The 12725-nt window shown below is 55.5% G+C and overlaps 1 protein-coding gene across 2 annotated transcripts in view; it reads left to right on the top strand.

The window, feature by feature from the left end:
* The window catches only part of LOC134553931 (acid-sensing ion channel 2), a 401966-nt gene extending 389862 nt beyond the window's left edge, over nt 1–12104 (top strand). For both annotated transcript variants that reach the window (XM_063404097.1, XM_063404098.1), the window contains exons 4-11: nt 3187–3337; nt 4390–4446; nt 4931–5084; nt 5921–6012; nt 7775–7854; nt 9730–9798; nt 10996–11165; nt 11714–12104. In XM_063404097.1, the coding sequence (XP_063260167.1) occupies nt 3187–3337; nt 4390–4446; nt 4931–5084; nt 5921–6012; nt 7775–7854; nt 9730–9798; nt 10996–11097 (705 nt within the window). In that variant the 3' untranslated portion in view covers nt 11098–11165; nt 11714–12104. The remainder of the gene's footprint in view (nt 1–3186; nt 3338–4389; nt 4447–4930; nt 5085–5920; nt 6013–7774; nt 7855–9729; nt 9799–10995; nt 11166–11713) is intronic.
* The last annotated feature ends 621 nt before the right edge of the window (nt 12105–12725 follow it).

The following is a 12725-nucleotide window of genomic DNA, read 5'->3' as shown; positions in this document are numbered from 1 at the left end:
TCTGTACCCTGTGGGAAAGAGGATTTTATAAAAAGGTGGAAAAATGAAGACAGGAAAATTTCAGAGTCCAATTCTCCCCAGCCCCCTAAAGTGGGCACCTTGCCAGAGTTTGGGAATTGAGTCTGACAAATCCAGTCAGAATTTTCTGGGAGAATGAGGGGGAATGGTCTGGTTTCCTCTGGTTGTGCCAGGGAATGAGAAGAAGGACCGGCAGAGTTTCTTGGAGCAGGGCAATGGGGAATCCCTATCCTTGAGGGATTTCATCCATGTGGATGTGACATTTGGGGACATGGGGCTAGAGGGAACAGCTGGACTCAATCTCAGAGGGCTTTTCCAGCCTTTATAATTCCATAATTCCACATTATTGGGAATTTAAGGCCGATTTTGCACCTGAGCCACAGGCGCAGGTCATCCAGGGGGTGCAGGAGTGGGAGCAAACCTGGGATGATCCAGAGGGGCTGCCCTGAACTTCTTATGGATCTGCAGGAGGTTTCAGTGCTGCTGTTCCTGTTGGATTTGCGAAGAAGGATCCTGGAGCTCCAAAATCCCATTTTTCCCTGGACACTTGTGGGCTCCATAGCATCCCCGAGCTCTGCTCCAGGGAAGCTCCCAGGGGCCGGAAGGGTCAAATTCATCCCTTAAAACCAATTCCTCAGGAAGGAAATGCCAGGATGGGAAAGGAGCTGGAGATGCACACAGACAATTCCAGCGCCATTAACTGGGAGCCAGCTCTGGCTGCTCTGGGTTTTTCAGCATTTCTCAAGGGCTGGAGCTGCCTGGGATGGAAATTCCATGAAGTTGCTGCTATTGGAGGTCTCATCAGGAGCAGAGGGTTCCAGTTCTGGTTTCGTTGGGAGCCCAGCCTGGGTGGGGATGTTCAGGGAAGGGTTGGATCCTTCCCTGGGATTGCTGGAGTTTGGTGCCATCAGCCGTGTGAGAGGGTCTGGGCAGGAATCGGTGCAGGATCCATCCCAGAGCCAGAGGAAAATGGGGCAGGGAAAGGTTCTTCCCCCAGAGGTGCTGGCACTGCCCCGGCTCCCCAGGGAATGGTCCCGGCCCCAAGGCTGCCAGAGCTCCAGGAGTGTTTGCACAGCACTGCCAGGGGTGCACGGGGGGGGGGGGTCTGGGCAGGGACAGGAGCTGGGCTGGATGATCCTGGGGCTCCCTTCCAGCTCAGGATATTCCAGGATTTTATGAAGCTGCCCCAACCTCTGCTGGGATCATCTCCACCACATTTCCCTGTTTGAGAAAATGAAACAGGCAGGAAAACCAGGGACAGCACTTCCAGTTAATTGCAGGAGTGACCTCTGTGGCTGCAGGCAGATGCTGGCAGCTCCTGGGAGGCTCCATGCCAGGAGCAGTGTGGAAAGGCAGGAATGTGGCCAGGGAAAGGCTGTGGCAGGAGCTGATCCTCCCCTGGCCCTGGGATCTCCTCCCTCCAGGTTTTCCAAGCTCTTTTCCTGGCATTTGGAACAAGCAGGATCCATCCAGCTTCCAACGAGTCAAATCAATTTTTTCCTTCCCCTTTTAGCACCTGCCAGCTGGGAACTGATCCCGATAATCCTGTGGAAAGCTGGGATCAGGAGGGTTGGAAAAGCATTTAATTCATTAATTAATTATTAACAACTGCAAAGAGCCAGGCTGGGAGTTTGTCACCCTCAATTAGAGGCTGGAGCTGGGTTTCTCTAGGCAGGAGCAGGAGGAGGAACCCTTGGGAGGCTGCCAGGGAACACAATTCCTGCGGGATCCGAGGACAGGGATGATCCCGTTGCCTTTTTCCTGCTTTTCCTGCTGCTTCCATGTGGTTTGTTCCCACTTTGGAGGCAGCAGGGGAGGATGGAGGGAGCAGCTCCACATCCTGGGGCTGATCCAGCCCCGGACCCCTCCACCAACCCAGAACTGGCATAATCTGGAAGAAAGGAAAGGGATTCCCTCCTTGGGAGGAGGAGGATGTGGAGGGGCTGCAGGGAGCGAGATCAAACCCAATTAAGTCTCTCCCATTAATTCTTTCCATGGCTGAGGGCTGGGATTGCTCCATCCATGCTGCTCCTGGCTCCTTGGGGTGCCTGTCCCAGCATTCCAGCAGCTCCAGGAGAGCAGGAATCCAAGTCTGAAATGAGTTCAGCAGTTCCAAGGGATCAAGGCTTTGGATGGAAAGGCTTTTCCTGAGGTTTCAGCCCTGATTTGGCCAGGAAGGAATTCATGGGAGCCCTTAGGGATGGATTCCTCCGGATTTAACCCCAGGGGTTCCTGTGCCAGGCTGGGAGCAGCAGCTGGGAGAAAACTCCACATGTTTCCAGGGAATGTGCAGATTGTCCTGCTTGGGGAAAGTCTGGTGGAGCTTTTCCAGTTTGTAAAGTGGAGTCTGCCAGGCAGAAATTCCAGCTGATCCTTCCACAGCTGCTCCCACTCTCGAGAAGTTCATTGTCACCTAGGAGTGCCACCTCCAGGACATTCATTGTCACCTAGGAGTGTCACCTCCAGGACGTTCATTGTCCCCTGGGAGTGTTGCTCCCATGGCAGGGGGAGAACTCCTTAGGGGCAGCTTGTCCCAGGGAGTTATCCCAGGAATCAGGGAGCTCCTGGCAGGGGGGGATTGCCTTGAGGGGCTGCAGTGGCTGCCCCCCAACAGGAGCAGCTCCTGTATCAGGGGGGATGTCCTGCCCTGCCCTGGCCCTCTCTCTGGCGCTGTTCCTGTCCTGCAGCTCATGTCCCTGTCCCCATCTAATGTACCCATCCCTGTCCCACAGCTGACATACCTGTCCTCAGCTGATGTCCCTGTCCCCAGCTGATGTCCCTGTCCCCAGCTGACAGCCCTGTCCCTGTCCCTGTCCCCAGCTGACGTACCTGTCCTCAGCTGATGTCCCTGTCCCCAGCTGATGTCCCTGTCCCCAGCTGACAGCCCTGTCCCTGTCCCTGTCCCCAGCTGACGTACCTGTCCTCAGCTGATGTCCCTGTCCCCAGCTGATGTCCCTGTCCCCAGCTGACAGCCCTGTCCCTGTCCCACAGCTGACATACCTGTCCTCAGCTGATGTCCCTGTCCCCAGCTGATGTCCCTGTCCCCAGCTGACAGCCCTGTCCCTGTCCCTGTCCCACAGCTGACATACCTGTCCTCAGCTGATGTCCCTGTCCCCAGCTGATGTCCCTGTCCCCAGCTGACAGCCCTGTCCCTGTCCCTGTCCCCAGCTGACGTACCTGCCCCCGCCGTGGGGCGAGTGCCGCTCCCCGGAGCTGGGCCTGGCCTTTTTCCCGGTGTACAGCGTCACGGCCTGCAGGATCGACTGCGAGACTCGCTACATCGTGGAGAACTGCAACTGCAGGATGGTGCACATGCCAGGTCAGGGCCCCTGGGGACAGCAGGGAACACCTGGGGACACCGGGGGACACCGGGGGACAGCTGGGGACAGTGGGGGGACAGCAGGGGCACTGGAGGAACAGGGCACAGGTCAGGGACACCAGGGGACACCTGGGGCTGGGCTGGAGGGACAGGGGGTACCTGAGGGGTGAAGGTGCCCGTGGCTTTTGGGAAAGGCTGGATCTGAGGCAGCAGCACCCTGGAGCCAGCAGGGCCATCCCTGTCCTGGGGGATCAGGGACAGCAGAGGGGGAGGGACAGATTGTCCAGCCCTGCTCTGGGCTGGGGCAGCCTCACCCAGAGTTCTGGGGCAGTTTTGGGTATCACAAAATTAAAAAGACATTAAAGAACTCAAGAGGGTCCAAACGGGGTCATGAGGATGGGGAAGGGTCTGGAGGGGCCACACAAGGAGCAGCTGAGGGCACTTGGAATGTTCAGCTAAGGGCAGAGCTCGGTGAGCTCAGTGTCCTCAGGAGGGGCACAAAAGGAGCAGTTCCAATCTCTGCCCCCTGTGACAGGGACAGGACCCAGGGAATGGCCTGGGGTTGTGTCACAGGGGGGTTGGGATGGATCTCAGGGAAAGGTTCTTCCCCCAGAGGGTGCTGGCACTGCCCAGGCTCCCCAGGGAATGGTCCCGGCCACAAGACTGCCAGAGCTCCAGGAGAGTTTGGACAGCGCTGCCAGGGGTGCACAGGGTGGGGTTGTTGGGGGGTCTGGGCAGGGCCAGGGGTGGGACTGAATGATCCTGGGGGTCCCTCCCAGCTCAGGATGTTCCTGATTCCCTGTGAAATAGGGGCAATCCATGGAAGAGAGACCTGGGTCTGATTAGGGTTGGAAAAGACCTCTGGGATTATCAAATCCCACCTTTTTTAGCTCCAGTGCCACCCTGGGGGCTGTTCCCAGCAGCTGCTGCAGGAAAGGGCCCTGTGGCAGGCAGAGGTGGGGACAGCTGGGGTCACCTGGCTGCGGGGAGGTCCCTGGGTGCCCATGGAGAGCCCGGTGTCCCCCTGTGATGGCTTTGTCCTGTCTCTGCAGGGGATGCTCCCTTCTGCACCCCGGAGCAGTACAAGGAATGCGCCGAGCCCGCGCTCAGTGAGTACCGGGGGATCCCTGGATCCAGGGGAATTCCAGCAGCCTGGACACTCCTGGCTGGCAGGAACAGGGAATCTGCAGCCTGGAGAGGGGCTGGGGTCAGCCACAGGTTGCTGGGAAGTGCTGGGTGCACCCTGGGATGAAGTTTCTCCTGGTTCTCCATGGGGCAAAGGGCTCCATGAGCACAGAAAGCCTCGGGACTGGGGAAGCCCCAGGAGCCCCTCTGGGGCTGGGTTTGTGATGGAGGGACACATTCCAGTCTGGACTGAGGAGACTCAGCCATGAGTTCTCCAAGCTGTTGTTGATGACAGAGTGTGGCCTCCGGCAAGAAGCCTCTCCAAGGTGGTGAGAACTGGGATGAACTGGGAGAGCAATGTCCAGGATGGCCCCTTGGCCCCTTTCTGGGAGGGACAATCTCTGCCCCCGCCATGCTCCATGTCCCTGCTCCATGAGATCCCACCCTGCTCCATGCCTGCCCCCGCAGGTCTCCTGGCAGAGAAGGACAGCAATTACTGCATCTGCAGGACCCCCTGTAACCTCACCAGGTACAACAAGGAGCTCTCCATGGTCAAAATCCCCAGCAAGACCTCGGCCAAGTACCTGGAGAAGAAGTTCAACAAGTCGGAAAAATACATCTCGTGAGTGGGGGAGGACCTGGACTCCTTTGGGTTTGGGGAGGGAAATGTCTGGAAAATGCCCAGTCCTGGCCAATCCATCCCCAGCGCAGGGATGTCCTCCAGGGAAGAGCAGAGGGAAATCCTGGAAGGGACGAGGTTGATTTCTTCTCAGTAGAACAACCTGAGTTCCTTCGCAAGGATTGTCCTCATGAGAATCCTCCAGTCCCACCAAAAAAACTGCAAAATATCCCAGTGTTGCTGGTCCTGTTGCAGGTTTGTGTCTCCGGACTGAGTCCTCAGGCCGTGGCATTTTCCCAGCTCTGGGCATGTGATTGCCATGTGTGGGAAGTGAGAATTGTTCCAGATCCTTTAGATTCTGCTCCACAGAATCACAGAATCCTGGAATGGTTTGGGTTGGAAGGACCTTAAACCCATCCAGTGTCACCCCTGCCATGGCAGGGGCACCTTCCACTGTCCCAGGCTGCTCCAAGCCCTGTCCAGCCTGGCCTTGGGCACTGCCAGGGATGCAGGGGCAGCCACAGCTGCTCTGGGCACCCTGTGCCAGGGCCTGCCCACCCTCACAATCAGGAATTAGCAACCAAGAAAAGAGTTCCCAGCAAAGTGAGATCAGGATCCTGAGGAATTCTGGGGAAACCTTTCCCAGCTGCTCCAAAGGCTTCCAGAGCCCTCAGGGTTCTCCTGCTCTGCACCAGCTCCGAGTTCTGTGGGTTCTGAGGAGCCCAGAGAGAGGAACAATCCAGACAAAGAGGAATAAAGCCCCAAAATCCAGTTTTTCCCTTATCCTGAGGATTGAGCCACTGGTGGCTCCTGGGCTGATGTTTTTCCTGTTTCCACAGAGAGAATATTCTCGTGCTGGACATTTTTTTTGAAGCACTCAACTACGAGACCATTGAGCAGAAGAAAGCCTATGAAGTGGCAGCCTTACTTGGTAAGGGAGGACTGGGACCCAGTTTGGGCTCTCTACTGGTCTGGGAGGGACAGAGAGAGGCTGGGAGGGGCCCACAGCCTCAAAACCCCCAGCAAGCCCATCTCTACTTTCCTCCCCCCACCACAGCATCCCAGGATTGTCCCCATGGATACTCCGTGTGTTCATGGAAGGTTCTGGAGCTGCTCCATCCCTGCCTGCTCCCTTTTTTTTGGATATTTGGGGGCTGGGTGGGCACTGGGTGCCCTCTGTGATGCACAGTGTGGAGGGCATCCCAAAACCACCTCCCCATCACCTCTTCCTGCTCCAAATCCATGTTTTCCAGCCAGGCTTGAGCTCTTGGCCTTCAGCTGCTTCATGGAGGAGGAGGAGACCCCATGGAAGGTTCTGCTCTATCCCTGGCTGCTCCCAGCACCCCAGTTTTGGGAGATTCTGCTCCCCTTAGTGCCCCCTGGAGAGTGTGTGGTGGAGGACATCCCAAAACCATCTCCCATCACCTCTTCCCTACTCCAAATCCATCCTTTGCAGCAGGGGGTGGAGGAGATCCATGGAAGGTTCTGGAGCTGCTCCATCCCTTCCTGCTTCCAGCTCCTCATTTTTGGAGATTTGGGGTTGGGTGGGTGCTGGGTGCTCTCTGTGGTGCAGGCTCTGGGAGACATCCCAAAACCACCTCTTCATCACCTCTTCCCTGCTCCAAATCCACCTTTTCCAGCCATGCCTGGGCCCTTGGCTTTGGATGCCTCATGGAAGAGCTGCAGGAGACCCTGAGCTGCTCAGCCCCAAATCAGCTCCAGCATTGGGGTCCCAGCTGCAGATTTGGGGTTGGCCCCTCTGGGTTTGGGGTGAGGGTTAGCTCTCCCCAGCCCTGCAGCCTCCCTGAGCCACCCCAAATCCCTGGATCCCTCTGGAATACTGGGAGTGCTCAGCACCTTGGGAGGCTGGAGCTGGGACACCCCTGGGGCACAGAGGTGTCCCCATGTCACCCCCCCCCGGGTGGCCCTGCCAAATGGCCCCTCAGGAGCTCTTCTGCACCTCCTGGGGCTTTTCCAGGAATTCCAGGGAGGAAGAGGAGGCTGCTGGAGCCTCTCTGACCCAAACTCCATTTGTACCTCATAGCACCCTCATCCCAAGGCTCTGGAGCTTCAGGAAGAGCCTGATCCCAGGAACTTTTTCCCAGGCTCAAAGCCTCCTGGTGATTCCCCATGGTGTGAATCCAGAACACCCCCTGGGATCATTCTGGATTCTCACTTTGCTCCCAAACTTTTTCCTTCTTTCCTTGCTCCGTGTCTCATGGACACCCCTGGAAAAAGCCCCCTCTCCCCCTCACCCATGGGTGCCTTTGCTCAGGGCTGTTCTCCAGCAAAACCCATGGGATTTGCCTTCCCTGAGCATCCCAGCTCCATTCCCAGCTGATTCCTGGGAATGTCCTCAAGTTCCTCCTCCACCCTGGGGCACTCAAGCAGAAGCCAGGAGATGCTTCCCAAAAATCCCAGGGCACCTCCCTTCCCACTTTTTGCCAGGTTGGGGTTTTTCCTTGGCTCCAGGGAACTTCACTCTTCCCAGCACCTTCCCCAGACTGGCACTGGGATTCCTGGGATGCAGCCTGGAGTGCCCCAGGCTCCATTAGCAGGAAAACCATTTAGGGGGCAGGGCCTGTTCCCGGGATGCTGCCGATGCCGATGCTCCGGGGGGAGTCTTTCTCAAATTTGAGGATGGCAGCTCCCGGGACAGGGCCCGGCAGAGCTCACGGTGCTGTCCCCTGCAGGTGACATTGGTGGCCAGATGGGGCTGTTCATCGGGGCCAGCATCCTCACCATCCTCGAGCTCTTCGATTACCTGTACGAGGTAAGGGCCCCCCAGCCCTCAGCCTGGGATTTCCCATCCTGGAGCCCCTCAGTCCAGGATTTCCCACCCTGGTGCCCGTTATCCCTGGATTTCCCATCCTGGAGCCCATCATCCCAGAATTTCCCATCCTGGTGCCCCTCATCCCAGGATTTTCTGTTCCCTGGGGATCCCAGAGCCACCACAAAATCCTGTATTTCCAATCTGCCTCATCCAGCTCTGCCACAGCCCCATCTCAGGGTGGGAACAGGGAGTTTTAGTCCCATGGGATGTGAGAGCTGTCCATGGCTATGGATTGTATGTGTCCCAATCCAGGGAAGGGAATCCCACAGTCCCAGCTCTGAACTCACTTCAAGTCCTCTCATTTTCATGTTTTTGGGATGCTGACTTTATATTTTTATGTTTTCAGACAATTCTCCCCATCCCAATCCCTCCTGGACAGCTTCAGCATTGGTGCCACTAACCAGGAATAAAAATTATGGAAAAATTCCAGGCCTAAAGCTCAGAGAGCCACAAAAACTGAGCCTGAATTTAGAGCTTGGCCTGGATACCTAAATATTTCATTAAATTTGCCTTTTCCTGGATTTCTTGGGGATTTTTCTTAAGTAGGCCATATGAAACCTCACAAATTTGGGATTTTCCTCTCTGCTTTCCTCCTTTCTTTGACATCTGCTGATAAAATTTGTCAAATGTAGGGGGTTCGGTGCTCTTTTTTTTTTTTCTTATTTGAGCTTAAAATCCATTTTGTCCTCTCAGAGAAGCTCCCTGGGGATGCCCCAGCAGGGGAATCTTCACATTCCCAGATATTTAACCCTCACCAGCCAGGAAAAAAAAAGGAATAAAATACCTCGAAATTTTTAAAAAATGCAGTTTTTCCCCTCTGCTTGGAGTTCCACAAAGAGGGGGGTCAGCACCTCCAAAATTTGAGTTTCCAGCCAAAATACTTAGAGATTCTGGGAATGACAGCAACCAGATACCATTTTTTTTCATGGATTGGCCAAATTTGGGGGAAGTATTGACCATAAAGAGGCTTTTTTGTGATCCTCTGCTGAGCTCTGTCCTCGTGGTCACAAATTCCCACCACAGTTCCCTGCACCAGCCAGGATCCGCATTCCTCAGGAGCTGATCCAGTTTTGGGGGATTTCAGGATTTCAGCTTTCTCCTTGTTGGTTTTTTTTTCCTCTTTTCTCCCAGTGGAAGTTTTCCAGTAAAACACTTCCCAAGTTTTGTGGGATTTCCCTGGAAGCCAAATCCTGCGGCAGCAGGAAAATGAGGGCTCTGGGAAGGGAAATGGAGCTCACCGAGCTGGGAGCTTTCCCTGAACCCCAAAAGTGTCCCAAAAATGGATTTTTTGTGGGTTTTATTCCTCTTAAGAGAATCTTGGAATGGTTTGTGTGGAAGGGACCTTAACAATCATCCAGTGCCAGCTCCTGCCATGGCAGGGACACCTCCCACTGTCCCAGGCTGCTCCAAGCCCTGTCCAGCCTGGCCTTGGGCACTGCCAGGGATCCAGGGGCAGCCACAGCTGCTCTGGGCACCCTGTGCCAGGGCCTGCCCACCCTCCCAGGGAACAATTCTTGCCCAATCTCCCATCCAGCCCTGCCCTCTGGCAGTGGAAGCCACTCCCTGTGTCCTGTCCCTCCATCCCTTGTCCCCAGTCCCTCTCCAGCTCTCCTGGAGCCCCTTTAGGCCCTGGAAGGGCTCTGAGCTCTCTCCAGGTGAGCATCCCCAGCTCTCCCAGCGTTTCCATGGCACAGCCCTTGGAGCATCCTCCTCCTCCCAGCCCTTTGGAATGCACTCCCAAACCCAGCACATCCCAGTGCTCCCCATCCCACTGCAGCCTCTTCCCACCTCAACCCCAGCTCCCTCTTCTTGCAGCTGATCAAGGAAAAATTATTGGACCTTCTTGGAAAAGAGGAAGAGGACGGGAGCCATGACGAGAACGTGGTAAGGAGAGAAGGGAGAATTCCCTGGGAATGCTGGGGCTCTTCCCACATGTGTCAGGATCCAGTTATTAAAATCATAATTAAACATGCCTCTGCCCCAGTTAAGGTGCAAACGGGACAGGATGCCAGTGACAACAGTCTGGGGGGGTTTGTGGGATGGTAAATATGAGAGAGAGAGAAAAGAGAGAAAAAGCAAGTGGGAGAAATGGAAAATAGGTGAGGGGAACAGCAAGAGAGTGACAGAGACAGGATAAGGACAGTGTCACCACCCTTGGGTGCCAGCAGTGCTCCATCGATCCTCGGCAGCTGCTCGGGGTGGTGAAGGCCCCCGGAGGCCCAGAACAATGGGTTCACACAGCTCAGTGCCTGCGGGGTGGGGTTTGCCTTTGTCTCTCACAACAGCCTCCGGGTTTGGTGCATGACATGAAGCCCTGCAAGGCTGCAGGAATTACCCTGGGGGTCTGTGCTGGATTAGGACCCCCTCAGCTGTTGTCACTGAACAGTTCGGGGCCTTCCCAGGACTGGGGGTTCCAGTTTCTATAAGGGAGGATGGGTGTTCACTGCCTCTGACACCCCAAACCTCCTCCCCCCTCATTTGGGGGGTAACCCTGGCTCCTGCAGGCTCAGGTCTGCCCCACCCCAAACCCAGCCACGGAACGGTCCCTGCTGTGTTCAACTTTCTTGTGGGTGCATTCCTCTCCCTCAGCCTTGCTTGTTTTTTCCTGGTCCTGAGATGATTAAAGAATGGATTTTCCCTCTATTTAACTTGGTGCTTAAACTTACAGTCAAAAGTCCCAGTCAGGCATCTTCAGGGAGGCTTCTTTGGCTTCTTTATCCAGTTTTTGTTTTAATGAGCTAAACTTTGTAGCAGTGTTCGAGGCATGAACTCCTGGCATGAACCCCAAACCCAGCCAGGGAAGAGTCTCTGCTGCGTTTCTTGTGGATTCATTCCCCTCCCTCAGCTTTGTTTGTTTGAAGTGATGGAAGGATGGGTTTCCCTTTCTCCAATCCCAGCACTTTGACTTCCAGCCCGGAGCTCTCCAAGGAGGTTCCTGTGGCTCCTTTCTCCCGTTCCTGTTCCAATGAGCAGAGCTGTGTCAGTGTCTGAGGCGTGAACTGTTCCAGTCCCTGCAGGGTGGGAGGGCCAGGGAGCATCCAGCAGCTCTGGGATAACGCAGTCCCTGCTTTTCCATGGCAGAGCACCTGTGATCCAGTGCCAAACCACTCGGAGAGCCTGAGCCACACTGTGACCGTGCCCCTGCAGGCCCCGCTGGGGACACTGGAGGAAATCGCCTGCTGACCCCTCCCCACCACAGTGCCCATCCCCAGGAAGGAAAACTGCACAGGGAAAACAGGGACCCAGCTCAGGTTTGCACCGGGGGGGGGGGAAATGATGGGAAACAAAAATAATACTGGAAAAAAATACTGGAAAAAAAAGATGAAAAAAAATTATTTTAAAAAATCTATTAAAAAATAAAAAAAAAAAGAATAAAAACTCGCTATGCATTAAAAGAATATAAAAATAATATTAAAATATAAATTCTAAATATACTCTGCCCAAAGTGAGAGGCGCCTTGGACCTGACTTCTGTTGTCCTTTCCTCCTTTGGGGGGGTTTGGCTCCAACCTGGGAAGCAGCTCCCAGGCTGGGAGAGCTGGGAATGTTCACCTGGAAAAGGGAAGCTCAGAGAAGAGAAACCTCAGAGCCCCTTCCACTGCCTAAAGGGGCTTCAGGAGAGCTGGAGAGGGACCGGGGACACGGGATGGAGGGACAGGACACTTTGGGATTGTCCCAGCCTGAGCAGCAGCAGCAAATCCCAAAGGGAGCATCCCAAATATCCTGAGCACTGCACGCCAGGGCTTTTCCTGGCCCCAAGATTCCTCAGCTGCCTCTCTCAGCTCTGTTCCTCTTTGCAGTCCCTGGGTTTCAGTGCCAGAAGGAGCATCCCAGAATTCTCCATTCCCACCGCCGTAGGCTGAGAGTTTTAGAATAAAAGAGACCCCAAAGGCGCCGCTCTCGGATTCTGCTCCCGGTCACGTCCTCCGGGGGAGGCTGGGCTGAATCCCGAGCTCAGCCCAAGGTGAGCATCCCTGGAGAGGAGCCACAGGGGCTCCCCGTGGATCATCCCAGGCCTGCTCCTCTGCTGCAGTGCCTGGAGAGTCTGGGAGCAGTGGGGGGGTTGGGTTCATTCAATTCTTTTTTGATTTTTGGGGGGAGTTTTTGGAATTTCCATCTTCCCCCATTCATGGATTCTGTGCTTTCTCCTCGTTCTCCTGACTGATATTAAAGCTGGTCTTGTGGAAATGGCCAGGCTGTGTCATTCCTCCTCATCCTCAGTGGGAGGGCAGGTCCCAGGAAAAGCCTGCCCAGAGCTCTTCCTCATCCCTTATCCCACCACGTCCTCACACAGCTCTGGGTGGGGTGGGAGTGGTGCCATGGCCGTGCTCAGCTGCATCCCGGGCTTCTCTGGAATGGGGATCTCCAGGATGTGCAGGGATCTCTGGGATGTTGTGGAACCTCTTTGCTGACAGAGGTGTTCGAAACCTCTCCATGAGGTTTTGGGATTGTTCAGCCTGGAGAGGAGAAGCTTTGGAGTGACCTCAGTGAGGCCTTCCAGTGCCTGAAGGGAGCCTGGAAAAAAACCATGGAGAGGGACTGGGGTCAAGGGATGGAGGGACAGGACACAGGGAATGGCTTCCACTGCCAGAGGGCAGGGCTGGATGGGAGATTGGGCAGGAATTGTTCCCTGTGAGGATGGGCAGGCCCTGGCACAGGGTGCCCAGAGCAGCTGTGGCTGCCCCTGGATCCCTGGCAGTGCCCAAGGCCAGGCTGGACAGGGCTTGGAGCAGCCTGGGACAGTGGGAGGTGTCCCCATGGCAGGGGTGGGAATTCAATGATCTTTAGGCTACTTCCAACCCAAACTGCTCC

This window comes from Prinia subflava, chromosome 8 (assembly GCF_021018805.1).
Source record: "Prinia subflava isolate CZ2003 ecotype Zambia chromosome 8, Cam_Psub_1.2, whole genome shotgun sequence".
NCBI classification, from domain to species: domain Eukaryota; kingdom Metazoa; phylum Chordata; class Aves; order Passeriformes; family Cisticolidae; genus Prinia; species Prinia subflava.
The sequence above is the reverse complement of the archived record's forward strand: the minus strand, read 5'-3'. Positions and strand labels throughout refer to the sequence as shown.